Source organism: Condylostylus longicornis, unplaced genomic scaffold (genome assembly GCF_029603195.1).
Source record: "Condylostylus longicornis isolate FDR11 unplaced genomic scaffold, ASM2960319v2 ptg000004l, whole genome shotgun sequence".
NCBI lineage: Eukaryota > Metazoa > Arthropoda > Insecta > Diptera > Dolichopodidae > Condylostylus > Condylostylus longicornis.
Genome location: NW_026577973.1, coordinates 20,904,477 through 20,925,112, shown reverse-complemented (window position 1 = coordinate 20,925,112; position 20,636 = coordinate 20,904,477). Strand labels below are relative to the sequence as shown.

The following is a 20,636-nucleotide window of genomic DNA, read 5'->3' as shown; positions in this document are numbered from 1 at the left end:
GTTTAATTTTAGAGAGCTTTCTACTTTGAAAATTTTACAGAATAAATAGGTATTGGTGAAATTCTTTACACGCAAAGATTAATTTCAACATACACATGTATATTTTATTTTTACATAATATGTTTATCAATATTAATGTGGTTGTTTTCTTTGGAATTTGTATGTATGGTTTTGAATGTTTAATTAAAATATTTTTACTGATATATACCGTAACAGTATAAAAGAAACAGAATTCTCTGCAATTATATTTAGTAACCTGTTACATCCAGAAGCGTTGAAATCTTTCAATAAATAAAGAAATTTACAATTCTCATATTAATAAGATTTTTAATACTTATTTTTGTTAAATAAGACAAGGAACTACGAAAAAGGAAACCTATTGAATTAGAAAAAGGTAAAAAAATAACAAAACGATGCCTGCTCAAATCAAAAAAATTGCTCAAGACGGAGAAAAACATAAAAGCGATGTCACTTGTTTGGCATTTGTCAACGGCTATTTGTTCTCTGGCGGTCAAGATGGATGTGTTAAGGTATCTCGTATATGACAAGAAAATTATTTTGAATAGACGTATTGGTTTTTAATAAAATTTTTTTAATCATGTAGGTTTGGGACGATAATTTAAACTTGAAACGTAATATAAATCTTTTTGATGCTGATAAATATGTTTTCTCTTTATGTGTGGATGTAAATGGTCGTTTGTATGCTGCTGGAAGTAACGGTATTGTCAAAGTTGTGCCAAGTCCATTGAGTTCAGATGAGTCCAAAGATATATACAAATGTGCGGAAAATCCTGTACAAATATTATTTTGTCACGGTGAATCAGTATGGGCTGGTGATGGACTTGGTATTTTACTTCATTTTGAAAATTATAAAAAAATTCAACAATATGAAATGGTTGAAGAAATAAAAAGTTTGGCTGTTGAAGGGAAATTAATATATACAATACGAGATAATGATTTATGCATAAGTGAAATTCATCCAGAAAAAGGATTATATTTAGTGAAAGCTGTTATACCAGGGAAATCACCAATGAAATTGATTGGCCCATATGTTAATGGGCAGCGATCTTTAATTGTAACAGTGACTCGAGATGGAAGAGGGCTTAGTATCTTAAATAATTGTCCTCATAGAGATTTTGTTAAAGTATGGCTCAAAGATGTAAGTGAAAAATTCTTTAATCTATTTTCAATTTATAAATAAAATATAATTTTATAATTTTATTTTTTTCACCTACATATGTGTTCTGTAGAATGTTCATGATATGATCATAAATGCAATTTCTGGCAACGAGAAAACACTTTTTAGTGGTGGTTTCGATGGAATCGTAAAAATGTGGTCAGATATTAGTGACATTGGAAAATTAAGTGGTGAATTAAATGTTGGAAGTTGTATCAATTCTCTTTGTCATGGTCCAAATGAACAGACAGTTTTCGTTGGAACAAGTGATGGTTATATTAGAAAAGTTGAATTTGAATAGTTTAAAGTATAAAGAATAAAGCTTTTATATGTTGTCCTTTATTAGTTTTACATGAATAAAGTTTTTAATCTTATTTACTTAATTATCCATATTTCATTGTATACTTTTAAAATAAATATTATTTCAAGAATAAAAAGTATGTATATTAGTACTGTGTATATTTCTGATAAATTTTTTATGTAAGCCTGTTTTTGCATTTTAAAATTGCATAGTATTGCATATACTATTTTTCAAAATTGACAAAAAAAATGTTGTAAATCATTTTGCTAAGCATATGAAGTACAAAAAGATTTGCAACAATTTAGTCTTTTTAAATTGATTGGGATTTTTATCACCTTTTCATATAAGTATAAGATGATAAGGAATATGTAATTTCTTTCGCGAAAGGCGTTCTTTTAAATCGAAGATGTATTATGCTTTATGAATTTGATTTTAAATTTTGCAAATGTTAATAAATTTTTCTTGTTATGGATTAAAGAAAGTCGTGAATAGAATTTGGTGCAAATTCTATTTGTAAAAATGTAGAACATTCCTGAATACATTTATTTATGCCGTCTAATTGGGCTTCTTTCAGTTTTGTAAAACTTCAAAAAAGTATTGAAAACTTAAGAAAATTTAATTTTATGTTCATTTAAATACTTTTTGATATATAAGAGTAAATTGTTGTAATTTACTATTTCTGCTTTTAAAAATTATATGTATGTTCTTTACATGGGTTAAAGTTTTTACAAACTTAATTATTTTTAAAATTTTTTAAGCTTATTTTATTAAATATTATTTAATAAATTTACATTCTATAATTAATTGCTTATATTATAATTATTATAAAATTATTTAATATTTTTGAAATAATGTTGAAGTTTATATCGCGTATAACTTATTTAAAATGTGTAGATTTATATATTTATACTATATGGTACTTACCTAGGAAAAAGTCTATAAATAGCAAATAAAAATCCTGCAAAAATTACAGTTCCCATAAAATTTGATTCTTTTTGAAATATGTATGTAATTTTTTTTTAAAAAGTTTATTGTTTTTTATATACATTTACTTAAAAAAAGAAATATTGTAGGTAAGCAATCTTTAAAATTTATTTTTGTCGTTAACTTTTCAATTGTTCATTCTTTATTTCATTTCATTTTTTAATTAAATACATGTGCACATATAAAATTTAAATTTTAATACAAAATTTTTAAAAATAAATATTTTTTTTTTTAATAAATTTTTTGTTTTAATGTACATACATAAATATGTATGTAGATTTTATATTTTGTATTCTCTTTTTATTATTTTAAGGTGTTTTATCGTATATGTATATACAAATTTTGTTCTTGCAGTTTAAAAATAACGCGTGGGGTAATTCTGTATATTTAAAATTTTATTAAAGCGTGCATTTACTTTTACACGTTTTCTTTTGTTTATTTGACTTTTGGTATGTTTATAAATTTATAACATATATGTATACATATATATGTATGTTCATTATTAATATTAACTTTGATAGGCTTCTAACTTGCACTTATCTTTGGTGCTATATGGGGTACGTGTGTACATTATATACGATACAATGTACCCGATTGAATTAGTACTCTATTTACTTATACTTAATATATATTGCTTTATCAATGATTTGTAATAAATTTTATTTAAGGTAATTAAGTAAATTCGTAAATGGTTTTTTTTAAATTCTGTTATATCTCTGAAATTTTTTTATACGCTTAGTTTTAATAAATTTTACAGAAATTATGGGTGTCATGCACTTAATCTTTTTTTTAGAAATTGAATTATCCAAAGATTTGTAGATTTTGAGTCTTTTTAAAGTAAATGAGAATCTGTGATATTTTTTGGTGTTTGCAAACATTTTTAAAGTCTAACTTTATGTTTATTCGAGACCCATCCTAAAGATAATAAAGGCGGTTAAAAATTATTGCAAGACGTAATTAAGACGTTGTTTAAGTTTAATAACAATAGTTAATAATAAATTTTTTCTGGATCTGCGTATCACACACCATTTTTTATAAAAATAAATTTTATTCATATTTATTTGGATTTGCGTAAAGCACACCATTTTTTATGCAAATAAATTGTTAAAGATTCCTTTTTTTTTGCAATATCCTAAATCGTTAAAAATATTTTTAAAATTTTGCAAATAGAGAAGAATTAAAATTGGTTTTTACTTTACGAATTAAGTCATTACTATATAAAGGTTTTTTCAGATTTATCTGCTAAATGTCAGGGACATAAAAACACTTGTAGAAACTAATAAATATTTTTTGTTAAAAAAATTCTATTTACTTTCTTGTTTAGATTATTCGCGTTTTAAATTTAATTGTGAATGTTACCTTGTTTTTACGAAAGTTATATTTATCGACCTTCTACATAAATAAAGTTGGGTCAAACCAATGGTTTGTATTGTAGCACTTTTCGCTTCAACAAGTGAAAATACTGCTAATACAGTCTATGTATACCTACCACACTATTAAAAATATTTTCATTCTTATACGAAACTATTTCTAGGATTGCATATATTTCGGATGAAAGATTTACGCAGTCTTCCAAATAAAACAAAAATTAATATACACAAGGCTTAACATAATGCTCGATCTTAAGGGCTAATTGCGTGAGTTAAGAAAAATAATTATATTTTTTAATGTCATGAAATTTACTTTTAACTTTTTGCGTTTATAGAAATTTGAAAAACCTTACGGTTTCGGAAATATAAAGCGTCAAAATTTCAAATTTTACAAATTTCAAAAGGTGGTAACTGGGGGGGGGGGGGGGGGGGGGAGATGGAAAAAAATTATCTTCCAACTAAATAAACTATTTGTTAGTGCCTAAAAGTTGCTTTAAATTTCAGGCTCCTACAACCTTTGGTCTAAAGGAAAAACGACATCAAATATTTGAAAAAAATGGATTTTAGATAACGGTACTCGTATAGTATAGTATGCCGTGATATAAGAAGTATCCCACTGCCTTTCTGCGTTTGCAAAATTTGAAAAATGCTTATGATTTCATTGCAACAAATAGTTAAAAAAGGCCATTTTTAGGGTTTTGGGGGGGTATAACTTTTAGGGGATGTGAGATAGGTAAAAATTTTGTTCTACGGAAATAAGTTTATAGTAAAGATCTATGTACATATTAAATTTCAGGTTTCTACCTTCAAGGGCGTAGAGGTTTGGTAATTTAAAAAATGTCCACGGAGGGACGGACGGACAAAGTTTTTCAAAAAATTTTTGGAAGAGTGCTAAAAAGACATTGAGTTTCGGTAAATGACTTTTGGTTGAAAATGATGATTCGCACTTACTTTAACTAATCCATCTAGGTAAATGTTTTTTGGTTGAAATGATGTATTTTTGAAATTTCCAATTAAAATTAAAATAAAAAAATAACAACATAAAATGAAATAAACTCAGATGTCGCTCATTTTTTTTGGTTAAACTTTATATACATTTTTCTTTAATTTGTAAACGTAAAAGCTAAAAAATTTAAAATTTAAGTAGATCTACAAGTTCACACATATAAAATATAATGTTTATTTAATATTAAAACTGTGTATGTTTACTGTAATTGAATATTTTGTTTTTTACTCATATAAATATTGTATACAACAGGAACTTTTTATTTTAGATCTTTCATTTACGTTTTAATTTAGTTCTTTTCTATTCTTCTGTTTCTTCTTGTATGAAAAATTACAGGAATAGCTACAAATAATGCATGTATTGTTTATTGGAATATTAACATTTGTCAGAAAAAAATATTTTAATTTCATGTGTTCACAATTGTTTAATTTTTTTATAAATTATTATTTTTTTTTTTTTTGGGATTTAAAAACGAAACATACAATTTTGAGAAAGTATAAAAGGCAAAAATTTGATTTTGAAACAATTCAGTATTCAATAAGATTCTCAAGTGAAAAATCCTCTAAAAATAAAACTTACAACACCTAGAAGTGAAATCAACATTATATTTCGAAATCGCCTGATACAAAACTGAAAAAATTGTTTAACTACATAGATACATATATATAGAATTTTCGTGCTTAGTTTCGTGCTTTCGTGCAAATATTTAAAATTAAAATGTCCGGAAAGGTGGAAAAAACCAGTAATGATCATGAAAAACATAAAGGTGACATTACTTGCTTAGCATTTGTTAACGGCTATCTATTTTCTGGTGGCCAAGATGGATTTGTTAAGGTTAGTGCCAAATATATGAAAATAATAACTTTCTTTCAAATCATATTTCATAATAAAATGTAGAAATTACAATTTTTAATTACGATTTTTAGATTTGGGATGAAAATTTGAATTTGAAACGTAATTTAAACATATTTGGAGAAGATATTTACATAAATAGTCTCTGTGTCGATGTTAACAATCGCTTATATGTCGCTGGTAACAATGGAATTTTAAAATGTTTACCCAGTCCATTGACTATTGAAGCATCTCAAGATATTTATAGTAGTATAGAAAATCCTATTCAAGCTTTATTTTGTCATGGTGAATCAATATGGGCTGGTGACGGTGTGGGCAATTTATTTAATTTTGAAAATTTCGAAAGAGCTCAACATTTTGAAATGGTTGAAGAAATTAAGGGCTTAGCTATAGATGATAAATTAATTTATACTATTCGAGATAATGATTTGTGTATCAGCGAAATAATACCTGAAAGAGGACTATATATAGTTAAAGCTGTTGTACCAGGAAAATCACCTTTAAAATTATTTGGTGCATATATTAACGCAAAACGATCTTTATTGGCAACTGTATCTCGTGATGGAAAAGGTATTAATGTTTTAAATAATTGTCCACATCGTGATTTTGTAAAAATGTGGCACATTGATGTAAGATGTAAATTTATTTTTTTAAGAATATTTATTTTTTAATGTTATTTATTTATATAGAACGCTCATGAAACTATAATTAACGCTTTGTCTGGCAATGAAAATACGCTTTTTAGTGGGAGTTACAACGGAACTATAAAAGTTTGGTCAAATGTAAATGATGTTGGAAAATTATATGGTGAATTGAATATAGGAAGTTGTATTAATTCTTTGTGTCATGGACCTGATGATCATACTGTTTTTGCCGGTACTAGTGATGGCAAAATAAAAAAGGTTGTGTTCTCATAAATGTCTTTTTTTCGTTTTAAAGAAAAAAAATTTAAAAAATATTTTTGTTTGACATTATGATACTTTTGTTTTTCACTAACTTGTTTCTGATTCTGCATATAGGTATTAAATATAAATATTTAATAAACAATGTTGAATTTTATTTAAAATCAACAATACAGTGAGCTTGTAAGCACTTCAATATAAATGTGAATCAATTGACAGACAGTTCAAATTCAAACTATTCATTCGTATATATATAAACTATATACATATGTATGTGTACTGAGTTATGAGATTTAGTTATTTTAAGTTGAGTTAAGTTATTTATTAATTGTATAAAAAAAGTCGATCTTTTTTTTACATAATAACTATTCGTTCTTGCTTCTTTCAATATTAAAGATTACGATAGTTGAAAATAAAGGATTTTTTCATAGAAGGTCAAATTAAAAGCTAATAACACTATAATAAAAATTGAATTACTGGAAAATGAGAAAATATACTTTTTATTGAAAATAAGAAAACTTTACAAATAAAAGCGAGAAGCTTTTGTTTAATATGGTAAAGCTCCGCAATTATTTCCGATGAAACTTTTACCACTCCTGAACTTTTGTACAGAAATATTGCCTTTGTAAGCGGTAGTTTTAAAATTTCGAAAAAGTTTATTATTTAAATTTAGAATTAAATTATTAAAAGCCTATTGTCAAACGATATCTAGAAAAAGACAATTTGTTTTTTTTTTTTTTAAAAATGGTAAGACATATTCTGTATTAAAAATGCTAAGAAATATTCTGTATTAAATGCTAAGACATATTCTGTATTAATATTCTGTTTTTTAAAAATATTAGAAAAAATTCAAAAATTCATTATGTAATGGGATTCAGCTTATGGCTAATTACAGTAATTTTATCACACTGATTTTTTTGTTTGTGCACTCTTTTATATACGATGAATATGGAACTCACTACATTTAAATGCAATCAAAACTGTCGTTTTTGGAACTTTGAGGACTAAACCATTTAACAGATGAAGCTATGTCTTTATAATATCAAAACAAAAATTCAAAATGGCTCATCATATGGAAAAATGTAGAAATCAGAGCAAAACTATTCACTACTGCGACAATAATAAGACATACATATGTTTGAATATTTTATTCTTCCAAAATGACCCTTGAAAACTTTTTTTATATGTATATGTATCTATACGTTGTTTAGTTGCAGACATATGTATTTTATAAAGATAGCAATAATAGATCATAGCTAATAATAATAATTTTCTAGTATTTCTTGAATAAATTTTTTCTAATAATATTTTTTATGAATATTTCCAAATAAATTTTCTCAAATACTACGGAACTGTGCAAAATAAAAAACATATGTATGTATGATTGTCACTTATTTGCAATTTTGCATCGCAAATGTTTCGTTGGTCGTTCAGTATTTTTTGCATTAATATAACAACCTTTTTTTTGCATTAATACAACAACCTGTGAAAATCTCTAATATTTTTGCAAAGCATCAAACTTCAATATATGTACTTTACTTTCTAAAAAATATGCATTTTTCACATGTTTTTAGAACATATTTAACACGTTTTACTGGAAAAACTATGAGAGATAGAGGAAAATGTTATATGGGTTAACTTTAGATCTCATTGTAGCGCATCGCAAAAAAAAAAGGAAAAAATAATAATAAAAATATTCGAGAAATTTCAAGTTCTGTAAGAAAATTTCAAAAAAAAAAAAAACCAAAAATTCTGACTTTGGCGAGCTGTATCTCGAAAGCTATGGCACAAATTAAATTAATTGAAAGACTAAAAATAAATAACAATCAATGATAAGCAAGCTCCCAATGATAACTCTATGTTGTATGGTTCCAAAGTTATATATAAACATAACAGGCTGTAGCTCGAAAGAGAGTATATCTGCACAACCCACCAATATAAGTTTTTGCTAGAAATTAATCAAAGAATCATCCTTGAAATTATTTGCCACCTAAAGCGAACAACCCTGTATGTATATATGTATATTATATGTGGACCTTCTTTTTCAATAGATTTTTTCAAACTAAAAAATAATTTCAAATATTGCAATAGGAAATAAATTGAGGAAAAACATACAAATTATATCGAAGTTGACCCGATTGAAGCAGTTCAAAATATTTTTTAATGCGGTCACCTTATATACTTACCAGGACTGTGTACAATGTATAAAGCATTGAAAGTTTGAGAAATATAAAAGATATTTTCTTCTAGAATCTGTACATCTGAAGAATTTTGAAGAATTTACGTTGCTAAACAAAGATCCGCTTTAGTGAAAAAGCAAACGCTATTGTTCCTAAATATTAGAAGATTATTTACGTAATATTTTCCTAAAAAAAAATTTCATTTACAGAAAAATAAAACTCGGAAAAGAATTAAAATGTAGAATAGATTAAATTACTATTTGGTTTTATATTGGCAAATTATATTATCCGGAATATTTTAATAAAATAATTTTTTTTTCATGAGGAAAAAAGCTTATGTAGTAAGTATACGATACTTGTCTTTGACTCTTTTTGGCTCCTGAAATTATTGTCACCAAAAAAATGAATTAGAGGAAATGAATGTATGAAAGACAAAAACTAGTTTTGTCCAATATAGATCATTCATTATAATACATAATAATGCATTATTACATGAAACGCATTCAAGATAGAAATATGACAACACAAAAGTTGAGAGAAATATGTAAGTTACCAATAATTTATCTTGGATAGACCTATACTTGCTTTTCCCAAAGAAAAAATGAGTGAACGGTAAACAGCTGTATCATTCCTTTTTTTAAATTATGACATCGAATTTTTTTTTTTTCCATTTAAAACTACAACGCTTAATGGCATCTATATTCTTCTTACAGATGACACCAAAAAATTAATGATAGCATAGAAAAGCATAGAAAATTTAATGTGTTTCTTTTCTAACTGATTACGTAACATTTTATGTATTCTACAACATTAACAAATCTGAATGACTTTCGCGCAATATATTTCACTGCAATTATGAACATAAGCTTATGCTTTTAGAGTCTTCATGGCGAAAAATGTCAGAACAAAAGCTTTATGTAAATAATGAAGTGCCATAAACAATTTTCGAATGTGTATTTGATGGTCAAAAGATAATTTATCTTTCCATAATTCCCACTTGAAGTGAAACAATATGCAGTTAATTATTTTCAACGATTACACAATTTGAGCATTTATTTGCATTTATATTGTACAGATATATTTTTTATCAATTATATTAATAATTTTTTTTACTTGGTTATATTTAATTCTATTTCTTTTCTATTTTTTTTTTTGTTTAAAGTTAAAACATGAACTAATTTATATAATACATGTATGTATATTTTTTAATGAAAAAAAAAATCTTTTCAAAATTAAATTTTTTTCTTTTATACAAAATTGTTTTTTATTAAAAATAAAGTTAAATAAAATTTCTTATTATATAAATAAAAATATAATAAAAACATAGTTAAATATTTATATAATTAAACAAGAATAAAATATTAAGATCTTTTATTTCTTATTATTCTATTATTAATTAATAACCTTACTTGGAAGCTCTCTTAACATAATTAATTTTATTTTGTTTTATTTTTTCTTTTTTTTTGTTTTAGTTTAATCTTATTACTTAAAAAAACATATACAAATTGCAATTAAGAAATTTGAAATTATAAAACTGTTATACACATTGATTTTTAAAACCTTTATATTATCCGTGTACAAGAACAATTAAAAAGGTATTTAAAAAAGAAATTTGTTAATTATAAAATAATAAATGGATTTAAAGTTGTACACTGATCTGAATAACATCATACAAAGAATAAGGTTAAATAATGAATTAAGAAGTATATAATTTGTTATACTCTGAGAATAATACCACAATAAATTTGATTATATATTTTAGTTTAAACTTAATTTTTAGATTTAATTTTAATTTAAGGTTGAAGTTTCAAGCTTTTTTTATAACTGCTGCAAAAGTATTACAGATTAGAAGAAAAGCACAATTGCACAAAATATTGAAGAATTATTCTATTATATTATAAATCTGCAATAGTAAAATATTTAGTTTCTGCAAATTTGTATGTGTGAAGAAATTTTAATGATTTGATTTAGAACTTTCAGGGCATATCTGAATTATCGAAGACCATCAAAATGTTAAGACTGCAACATTTTGATCTTAATTTAAAAAAATTTTTTTTAAATAATATTCCAAAACTCTTAATTTCATTATCATTTATTTTTTAAAAAAAATTGTATATTTTATTTTCAGCATGATGCCAAATTAATTTAACAGCAATTTTAGAATATAAGAAAAATATAAAAATTTTACGGTATTAGATTTGAAAATTGTTGACTGGGTACTAATATTGAAAATTGTTGACTGGGTTTAGAAAATTGTTAATAAAATTGAAAGTTTTCGAAATATCGAGATAAAATTAATAAAATAGGTAGTTTTTTAAGTAAGAAAGTAACTATTTTGAGGTATTACAATATTATTCTCAATGTGCGATATGTAAAATAATATTTTTATAATAATTATAAAATTTTACAATACAGAAACAAATTTATTGTTTTTCTGTTATTCAAAGTACAATTCATAAAATATTTATTTTACATTTTTATGATTTTGAAATAAAATTATAGTATATTTAAATTTTTTTTGATAAATTTAATAATAGTAATAACAAATAGAGAATATTTACTAACTATTCATATGAGTCAGAATTTTTTGTTCCTTTTTGAAGAAATAAAAATATTGAATGTCATTTCTAAGTAAATATACTGTGGAAAAATTACAGAGCACAGAAATTGCAGTAATGTGATAATATGTATAATGTTTTTCTACATTTTCTACTTAATGTACATATATAATATAAGTAGGAAATGTTATGTTGAAATATATTGTTACAAATTTATATTACTATCTTGTAGAAGTAAGTCAGATTTCTCTAATCAATGTGTTGTAAAATGAGTTTTTATATTTTTACATTTTTACAATTTTAAAACCTAATTAAGCATAATTAAGCTAAAAACGAAGTACTTAAGAAAACTTTTTTTTTTTTTTTTGTAAAATTAACATTGTTAAAATTTATTTATTTATAATATAATGCAAAAAAAAAATCTAACTCTAGAAAATAAATTTTAAAACTAGAAACAAAAAAAACGCAGTTTTCAATAATGTAAAGCTAAAAAAAGGAAAATGAAACAATAAATAATAAAAAAAAAAAGAAAAATTAATGGTCCTTCAACTTATACGTTATTCCTCAATTAATCGAGTAGATATTTCCTTTTTTACTTTTTTAATTTGTGATCAATCAATAAATATTTTTTTCTACACATGAAATATTTAATTTAATTTTCTTTTTAATGAAATCTCTTAACTTGAGTAAGATTTTTTTTTTAAATTAAAGTATTTTACAAAGAGTAACTTTTGGAAAAAGAAATACTTAACAATATGTTCTAGCCGAATAGAATATGCAATATGAATACAAAATAAAAATGAAAATTTTATTCAATTTTAAATATAAAAAATACATCGTTTATAATATATGTACGTGTATATGTATTTGTAAGGATTTGTAAGGATTTGTAAGGATTTTGAGCAGTTACTATAGAGAATTTAATTAAGAAACTGTTTGGCTAATAAATTAATTATCATTTTAATATTTTTTCCTTATATTTATTATAATTATAATTTATATATGTATAGAATTTATATTTTATTAAATTTCAATTAAATTTCGATAAATATTATTATTTTGTTTTTATTTCTCAATTTATTTCAATTTATTTCTCAAAAAAAAAAATGAATCATTACATTAACAAATTATAAAGTAAAATTTGTCAATTCAGGTCAAAAATAATGCAAAAACTTATGTTGTATGTGAAGAAAATTTTGAACAAAGCTAAAATATAATTCTTTTTCATTTTTATATTCCTGTTTTCTGAATTCTCGTTTCTACACAGTTTGTTTACAACTTTTTTATTAATATATCAACAAGTGAATAAGGAATAGTAACTATAACAGAGAAACTGTAAAGTACTGAACTTTATAAATATAATTTTATAAAAAACCTTTATTTGAATATAAATGTTGTGAGCAAAATTAATATTAATTTGTACAATACTCGTACGTAATATGTAAAAACTTGCACATTTTAATTTTTTAAATAGTTAATACAAAACTGTTTGATAATTATGAAAATCTTAACAAAGCATAAAAATTAAAATATCAATTACGGTTAACTAAGTTAAGTATTTTTGATTTAAAAATTTCTGTACGAGTATTACAACTGTACGAGTATTACTTCATTGAATCCAGTCAGAGAAATTACAGTTTTTAAGTCAGAGTATTTTTTAACATGCTTTATAAATTTTTTCTTTTCTGATGTTTAAAGTGAATTAAAAATGTTACTTAAATCAAATATACTCTAATCAACATCTTTTGATATTATATAAATTTAGAAGAAATTTTTTTTAAGTGTTGAGTGTGCATATATACATACACAAATATATAGTTGGTCAAGTGCAAAGCTATGCTAAGTAGCAAATTTAAAATTTTATAGAAGAGCGTTTTGAAATTTTGAAAATTTTTGAAAAGAAACCAGTTAATTAGCATAATGTTATATAATATAATTTTTTTTCTGTATAAAGATGAGAATTATAAGTGCCCTTAGTGACTAATAGTTTTAAAATTGTTAATACCAATTAATGTACTTAGTATATTTGTGCTTCATCAATATATTAGTTTTTATAATATAAACATTCTAAGAAAGTACTTAGACTTTTTTGGCTACTTCAATATTGAAATTAACCTAGCTCAACATCGAATTCTATACCACACAAAGTATTTGAACGTAGTATTTGTGTAAAAAAAAAACTCACATCTCTAAGCAAATCGTTGCACTTCACCATTGATATGTACATAGTACGTACATATATTTAGTTTTTTAATAAAAATTGATTTTGAAGGCAAAACTAATTTTGTTTGAAATTTATATTTTTATATTGAATGTTTTATAACATACAAAAAAAACTATAGTCATTTAAAATTCGCATCGACTTGAATCACATTAAAACTACAATAATGAGAATAAGAAGCTTCTTAATTTTGATTCAATTTTTAGAATTTGAAATCGAATTTACAGATGAAATAAAAACCAAATTACATACATATATATATTTATTTATAAGGAAAATAATAAAAAATGTATTGATTTTAAAATGATTTTGTGTTGTTTGTTTAGTCTACTTTTAAAATAAAATTAATGTGACGAAATGGATTCATTATCACTTGATTTTTATCTTACTCGAAAATACTATAGAAGAAAAAATGTTGAATGTAATGTAAACTATATGTTTTTTATTTAACAGACACTTGACTTACTGTCCAAATCCTCATTATTATAGAATTTAGCCTTTAGAATTTATGCCAAATTCTTTGATTTCTTATTTCTAATGTTCCTCTAGTTTTTACCTAAATACAACTTTTTTTTATAGTTTTGTTCTAGGATTATATTTTTTAAATTGAAATTTTTATGTAGGTTATATATGTAGGTAAATAATATCAGCATTTGTAAGAAAATTTAATGTTTAAGTTTTGCCAATTTCTGTTAAATAAAAACAATTGAAAAATATTTTATTTTATACACAATTATTGTAAAAAGTTTTTATTAAAATATTAATAGATATAATTAATTATTTATTAGATCACTTTTCGAGTTTATTTCGATTCCTTTTTAAATAATGCAAAACTAACTATAGCATAGTATAGGTACATACATGAAATTGTTAACTTTTACATTTTTTGTTTTACAAAATATTTAAGGAAATAATAATTATTTATACTTAAATAAATAAATGTTCTTGTTAATTTGTTAGAATTTGACTTAAAATTTTGATTCAAAAAATAAAAAACAAAAATTAATACAAATGTTTGGTATTTTGTTTAACTACAATAATTATTACAGATATAATAATAATAATAATATAATAAATCATAAATATATATTATGTATTATGTAAATATAATATTTACATGTATGTGCTCTTATTTATATACATTGAGATAAGAATCATTATTCAAACTAAATGAATTCAAAAATTATAATTAATTAATAATTATTGAATTTTTTTAAGACTTCCTTTTTGTGTTAAGAGTTCATTCGCACAAAATTTTACACATTTTTCTTTTTGCTTTTTAGAAAAAAACCTAATTCAATAATGAACTTTTTTAATTAAATTAATATCTTTTAAATATTTCTGTTTGTTATAATAAGAGATCCATTATTCGTCGTCCTTTTTCTCAGTTTTAAGATCATATTTTGCGCATAATTCTTCTGGTGAATATCTAAAAATAAAATGGGTAAATATTAAATACTGTAAATAATTTTATTTATATTTTTATTTGAAAAAGTGTAGAAACACAAAATCATATTGATGTTTACCCTATTAAATTTTGTAAATCACATACAAAACGATAAACATATCGTTTACCAGCTGTTTTGTGTATAATATTTTTATCATAATAATATCGCAGTCCACGGCTTAATTTTTCATAATTCATTTTTGGTTTATTTTTTCTAATACCCCACCTCCTTGCAACCTATAATGTTTTAAATTGAATTCAATTTATTGAAAATTAAAAAAAAAAAACATATTTTCTATGTAAGAAATCATGTACCTCATCTGGATCAGTTAATTTAAATTCCCATCCATCACCAGTCCATGAAATAAAACCTTGACATGTTTTATCCATTAAAAGTTCCAATAGAAATTGCCATAATTGTATTGGACCTGAACCAGTAAAACATGGTACGCCTCCCTGTGTTGGATAGCTACCTAAACCCATTGTTGTCATGTATGCTGCAGCTGGATGATGATGTGGACTTGTATGATGTGCACCCCATTGATCGGCACCTGTTGGCGTACTACCTGGCACTGTTTGAAATGGTGATGAATCATATGCCGCTGCAAAATCTGAATATGGATCATGAAATCTTGTTCTACCATAACCTCCTCCACCACCATGACCATAAAAATCTGGACTACTATCTAAATATGCATTTTGCCCTTGATGATCACCCGATAATGAATGATATTGATCATGATCATCATATTGGGCAAGGTGTGATAAATTAACGAACTATTCGTAAAAAAACAATCAATTAGCATAATATTAAGTATAAAATTTTAAATTTATTATAGTACTTACCGGCATATCATCATGTTGACCATTACCAATTCCAGGATAAGAATTATTCCCCGTTGATGGTTCTTCTTTTAATTGATGATGATACATTGTTGAATTGCGAACTGCCATTTGCATATAATTAATATTGGCACTGTTATTATTTTGCCCTAAATTAACAGAAGATGTTGGTGATCCACTTGTCGTTAAATTTGAATTTGTATTATTATTACTATTTGTACTACTTCCGCTATTACCATTACCACTGTTATTACCACCATTGTTACTACTAGCACTACCACCCCCACCATCATTTGCAGTATTACTAGAATTTCCTATTGATGTTTGCTGTTGTTGAGGTAGATTCGTCGTTGGAGGTAACATTGATACTGAAGTATTTGTTGAATGGGGTGATGGCGGACTATTATCATTTCTGTCATGTGAAGTATTGTACCCTGAAAATACAACAAAAAATATTTGAATTATAGTAAATTGTCATATAAAATTCAGACATGTAGTTATTGAAATTTTGCAAAATTTTCTTAAAAAATCTACTTTTATTAATGAAATTTAAAATAAAATAAAACATATGTGAATAAAAGTTTTAGAAGAAAAAGTAAATATTCTTCAATTCTTAAATAACAGATATTAAGATCTTCTATAAGAATCTGTAATAATGTAAGCAAACCTTTTATATTCGCACTTTCTTTATATGTTCACAGGTGAGTAAATCTTAAGAGCTTTTGGTCACATTTGAATTTTGTTTAATTCTTCATTGAAATTTATGCCTGTTGTTAACTCGTGTATATGGTTTACAAATCAATTTTAATATTTTATTATTACAGTCTTTTCTTTTTGAATAAATTTGGGAGTATAATTAAATATTTAAGCATATAGCAAACTTTCGTATATAACAAACTTTTTTATAGTGAACCTGATGTTCGATTTTAATGATACGTGCCGAATGAAGACGTTTTCCATGAACTCGAACAAGTATAGTTATAGAAATTGAAATAAACATAAAGTTATATAAAAACTTTCAAATTAAGAAGACTATAGTCATGTTCTCTGATAAAAATTAATTATTTATTTGTTAGTAGTCTTGAATTGATTTTTTACAATTACAATTACTAAGAACTACGAAGAAAAATTAATTTTAATATATGGTTAAAGAATATAAGTATTAGTTTTTTTTTCTATTTTTTATTTGGAAAAAATAATGTAAATAGTTTCAGAATTTTATAGATATTATCGATAATAGAAAAACAAATTCCTTATGTTCAATAAATTAAAAATAAGAAATATCTAGTTATTCAAATGTACGCAGATATATTGTATTCACTGAAGATAGAAAATATATATAAGTAGACATATAAAATAAATATATTTAAGTAAAGTGTATACATAATATTATATACAGTCATATATGCTATACAAGTGTAGTGTTCTCACTCACATTATATATAAGAAATATCCGTAAAATTAAAATATAGCAGCCACCTACATATTGTCATCAATTAAAATCCTTTGTTTCTATTAAAAAATTTTTTTCGTGATTTTGAGAGAAAATATATACTTATATACATTATTGTATGTATATTAACGATTCTAACTATGTACACGAATATCAGCAAAGACTTTCCACGACTTATTTACTTTTTCTTGTATTTTTTATTTTTAATTAAAAACCCATTTTATTTATTAGAATATTGAAATGAAAAAAAAGTTTTGTTGCATTTTCCCTATTTTTATTCTTTTTACACAATTTAATTTAGTGCTTGTTCATATATTATATTATAAATATTTATGTATATATATATATGTTATCCAATACAGATAAACTAGCAGTATATTTATATGAACTTACACTTAAAGAATAGCATCTTATTTTCGGTAAATAATTTTATGGTTATGCTTTTGTGAAAATGCAAATACTATGTTGTAGGCTTGTAGGAATTTACATATTTTGTATACCACTGTATATATAAGTATGTATATAAAGAAAAGAATTCAAAATTTAATCATATAAACTAGTATAATGTTTATTTTATTTTCGTATAACTATACAGCTGGTTGTTGTTTAATGCTATGACAATATTTCTTATATAGGTATTATATACTTTAGCCTTCTCTTTCGTTGCTTTTCTCTTCAATATGCTTTATGTACATTGAACAGTAGAATAACTTTTATTTCAGATATAAGTAAATTTCCTTTTTCTACAAAGCAACAAGTTGCTTTTCATTACTTTTCTTTATATGCTTATTAGTAGGTACAAATTTCGGTACAAATATTATATATGTATATGTATAATAGCAAAAACAAATTGAATGAGTATGAGTGAGTGGAATGTTTATGTGCTAATCAAGTCATTGGAATAATATTACCTCGTAAACGACAAAAAACGTTTTTTGGAAAGATCAGGCTTTGGAAACCAAACTGAGGTCCGATTTTATATTTTTTACCATATCTTTTTCATATATGAATTTCTTGAAATTTGATATTTGAGTTTTGGTTGTTACTAAAAATAACTGGTGAACTTTTCAAGGAATTTGAATAGTATAAAGTGAAACTCTACTAAGAGCCGAGTTTACATTTTTCTAGTTATATTAACTATAAGCTTAACTATAAGCTTGCTTGAAATTGAAAGGAAATGCTTAGAATGTATTTTCATAGTCTTCTTTAAAATTTTCGTTAAGCTCTAATCAATTATTAATCAATTATTTTTTTTCTCGCTTAATATTAAAAATAAAAGGTAGAATTTAATCAGAAATAATTTTCGAAACTGATAATCTATCCTGAATACGATAATTCGACAATTATGATAGCTCTATAAAAACATTGCCGGAAGCGTAATTTAATATTTGGCTGACAAGGTTAATGTTCTTTTCCAACTATAGACTTTCCAGGATTCTTTTTTTTGAAATAATAATTGAGTAAAATTATAATGGTAAAAAATTATTTTTCATAGGCGAACTTATAAGTCGCGTTTTCATACATGATTTTGTATTAAAATTTTGTTCATGGTTAGAATTTTCTTCTTGAAATGATAAATTTCTTCTTGAACTTTACTAAAATCCTAATGTTAATAGCCAACATACGATTTCAGGTGGCATAATTTCTAAAAATCTCCTGGAATAAAAGATGTAAATTTCGCCGAAAGCTTTTCAACAAAACTTCATACAACACATATTTGTCGACTTTCAGTTTCATGGTGATTGAAAGTGTCATGGTGTGCATGATAAATGCACATATGTATTATATTTATTACTGTATAATATACTATATGTATAATATATATTATAACTAAAATAGTTAACTGTTCTATTATTAACTCAAGTTTTGAAAAACACAATAATATGCATAAAAATAAATCCGTTTTTGTTTATCCTTTTATTCAGTTACTAATCGATTGTGTTTCAATCAATCCTTTTACGGTTTTATTTTGATCAATGAATATACAGGATGAATAATTGGATTTACATTGTAAATGATAATCACACTTTTTTCGACAGCTAAATCTATACTTAAAAAAAATAATAAAATTGCATGCTTTTAGGAGTTATTTATTTCATATTCTGTAATATTATTTACTTCTTTATACATAAATATAAATAACAAATTTAAATATTAATATACTGCACAAACTATATTCACTTTGTAAAGAATACGAAAAAAAAAATTTCCATTCATTCAATCATTCATTCATTTATTCATGTATGGATGTGTTTGTTAATTATAATTGCATATACTATATAACGTATAGTTATACATAATACAATGAACTAACATAGAACAATATGTATTACCATAATATAAAATATCATGACCAAAAGTGAATCAAGTTGAATTGTCATAATATTATTTTATATAAGTTAAAAACTAGTGTTTCCCAATCTTTTTTGACTAAAATGAGAACCGTATATTATTAAAAATGGGTCAAACACAAAATTTCCTTTAAATATTAAACTATTTGAATATAAACGAGAACGTTCACTAGAACAACTTAAAATATAAGTAGTACATTATGTCCTATGCACGTACCTACTGTACACGTACCAGATCTAAAAAAATGTTACAATATTTTCGTTATACTCAACGATTTATTTAAGAAGATTATAAGAACTTTATAAAAAACAACCAACTTACAATATTTTTGAATAACAAATTACTTATAAAGCGGTAAAAATTTAATGTAATTTTGAAATAAATATTTTTTACTTCGGAGTTGAAATAAGGTTGAGAAACGCTTCTTATATACATATATAGTTTTTTTTTTAATTATAAATTAACACATTTTTCTTTATTTTGTAATTTAGTATAGATGTATATATATATATTTATATATATGTAGATGTATACCTCTAATATTATTTTCTTTTATATTTGTTCGAAACGCTTTAACACCTTATTCGTATAATGGGTGTAAAATGTATATGAAAGGTATAAATATCTTTTGTGAAAATTGTAAAATGATGAAAATTTCAATTCAAAATTTCAATGTAAATTTTAAATTCAAAATAGCAACCTAAAAACCCCAACCATCACTAAATTAAATTTTTCATCGCCTGTTATATTTTAGTAGCACTTCAATAGCTTGAATTATCTTATTTATAAGTACTTCGTACCACAAAAGTAATACATATAGTAGGTATAACATTATATAGCATAAATATGTATTATTTATTCTTCTTCTAATTTCACTTCATTTATCAATAACGTGTAATCATCCGAGAGGTTACTGTGTGTATAAATGCTGCATGCTATATAAGTGTACATTATAGTTGAAACGTCATTAACCTTAGCACACATAATATG

General features: G+C 24.0%; 3 protein-coding genes across 3 annotated transcripts in view; 2 read left to right on the top strand and 1 right to left on the bottom strand.

The window, feature by feature from the left end:
- Window positions 1–402: 402 nt before the first annotated feature.
- Window positions 403–1,478, top strand: LOC129614120 (uncharacterized). The gene is made up of 3 exons (XM_055528520.1): window positions 403–530; window positions 605–1,159; window positions 1,251–1,478. The coding sequence occupies exons 1-3, from the start codon at window positions 414–416 to the stop codon at window positions 1,476–1,478; spliced, it is 900 nt and encodes a 299-aa protein (XP_055384495.1). The 5' UTR covers window positions 403–413.
- Window positions 1,479–5,555: 4,077 nt separating this feature from the next.
- On the top strand, window positions 5,556–6,607 carry LOC129614110 (uncharacterized). The gene is made up of 4 exons (XM_055528508.1): window positions 5,556–5,672; window positions 5,765–5,792; window positions 5,919–6,319; window positions 6,380–6,607. Exons 1-4 carry the CDS (start codon window positions 5,556–5,558, stop codon window positions 6,605–6,607), a joined length of 774 nt encoding a protein of 257 aa, XP_055384483.1.
- Window positions 6,608–14,700: 8,093 nt separating this feature from the next.
- The window catches only part of LOC129614098 (uncharacterized protein DDB_G0283357), a 45,928-nt gene continuing 39,992 nt past the window's right edge, over window positions 14,701–20,636 (bottom strand). The window contains exons 5-8 of the mRNA XM_055528501.1: window positions 15,845–16,275; window positions 15,314–15,775; window positions 15,078–15,235; window positions 14,701–14,980 (exon numbers count right to left, since the gene is read on the bottom strand). Coding sequence (XP_055384476.1) covers window positions 14,917–14,980; window positions 15,078–15,235; window positions 15,314–15,775; window positions 15,845–16,275 — 1,115 coding nt within the window. The 3' untranslated portion in view covers window positions 14,701–14,916. The remainder of the gene's footprint in view (window positions 14,981–15,077; window positions 15,236–15,313; window positions 15,776–15,844; window positions 16,276–20,636) is intronic.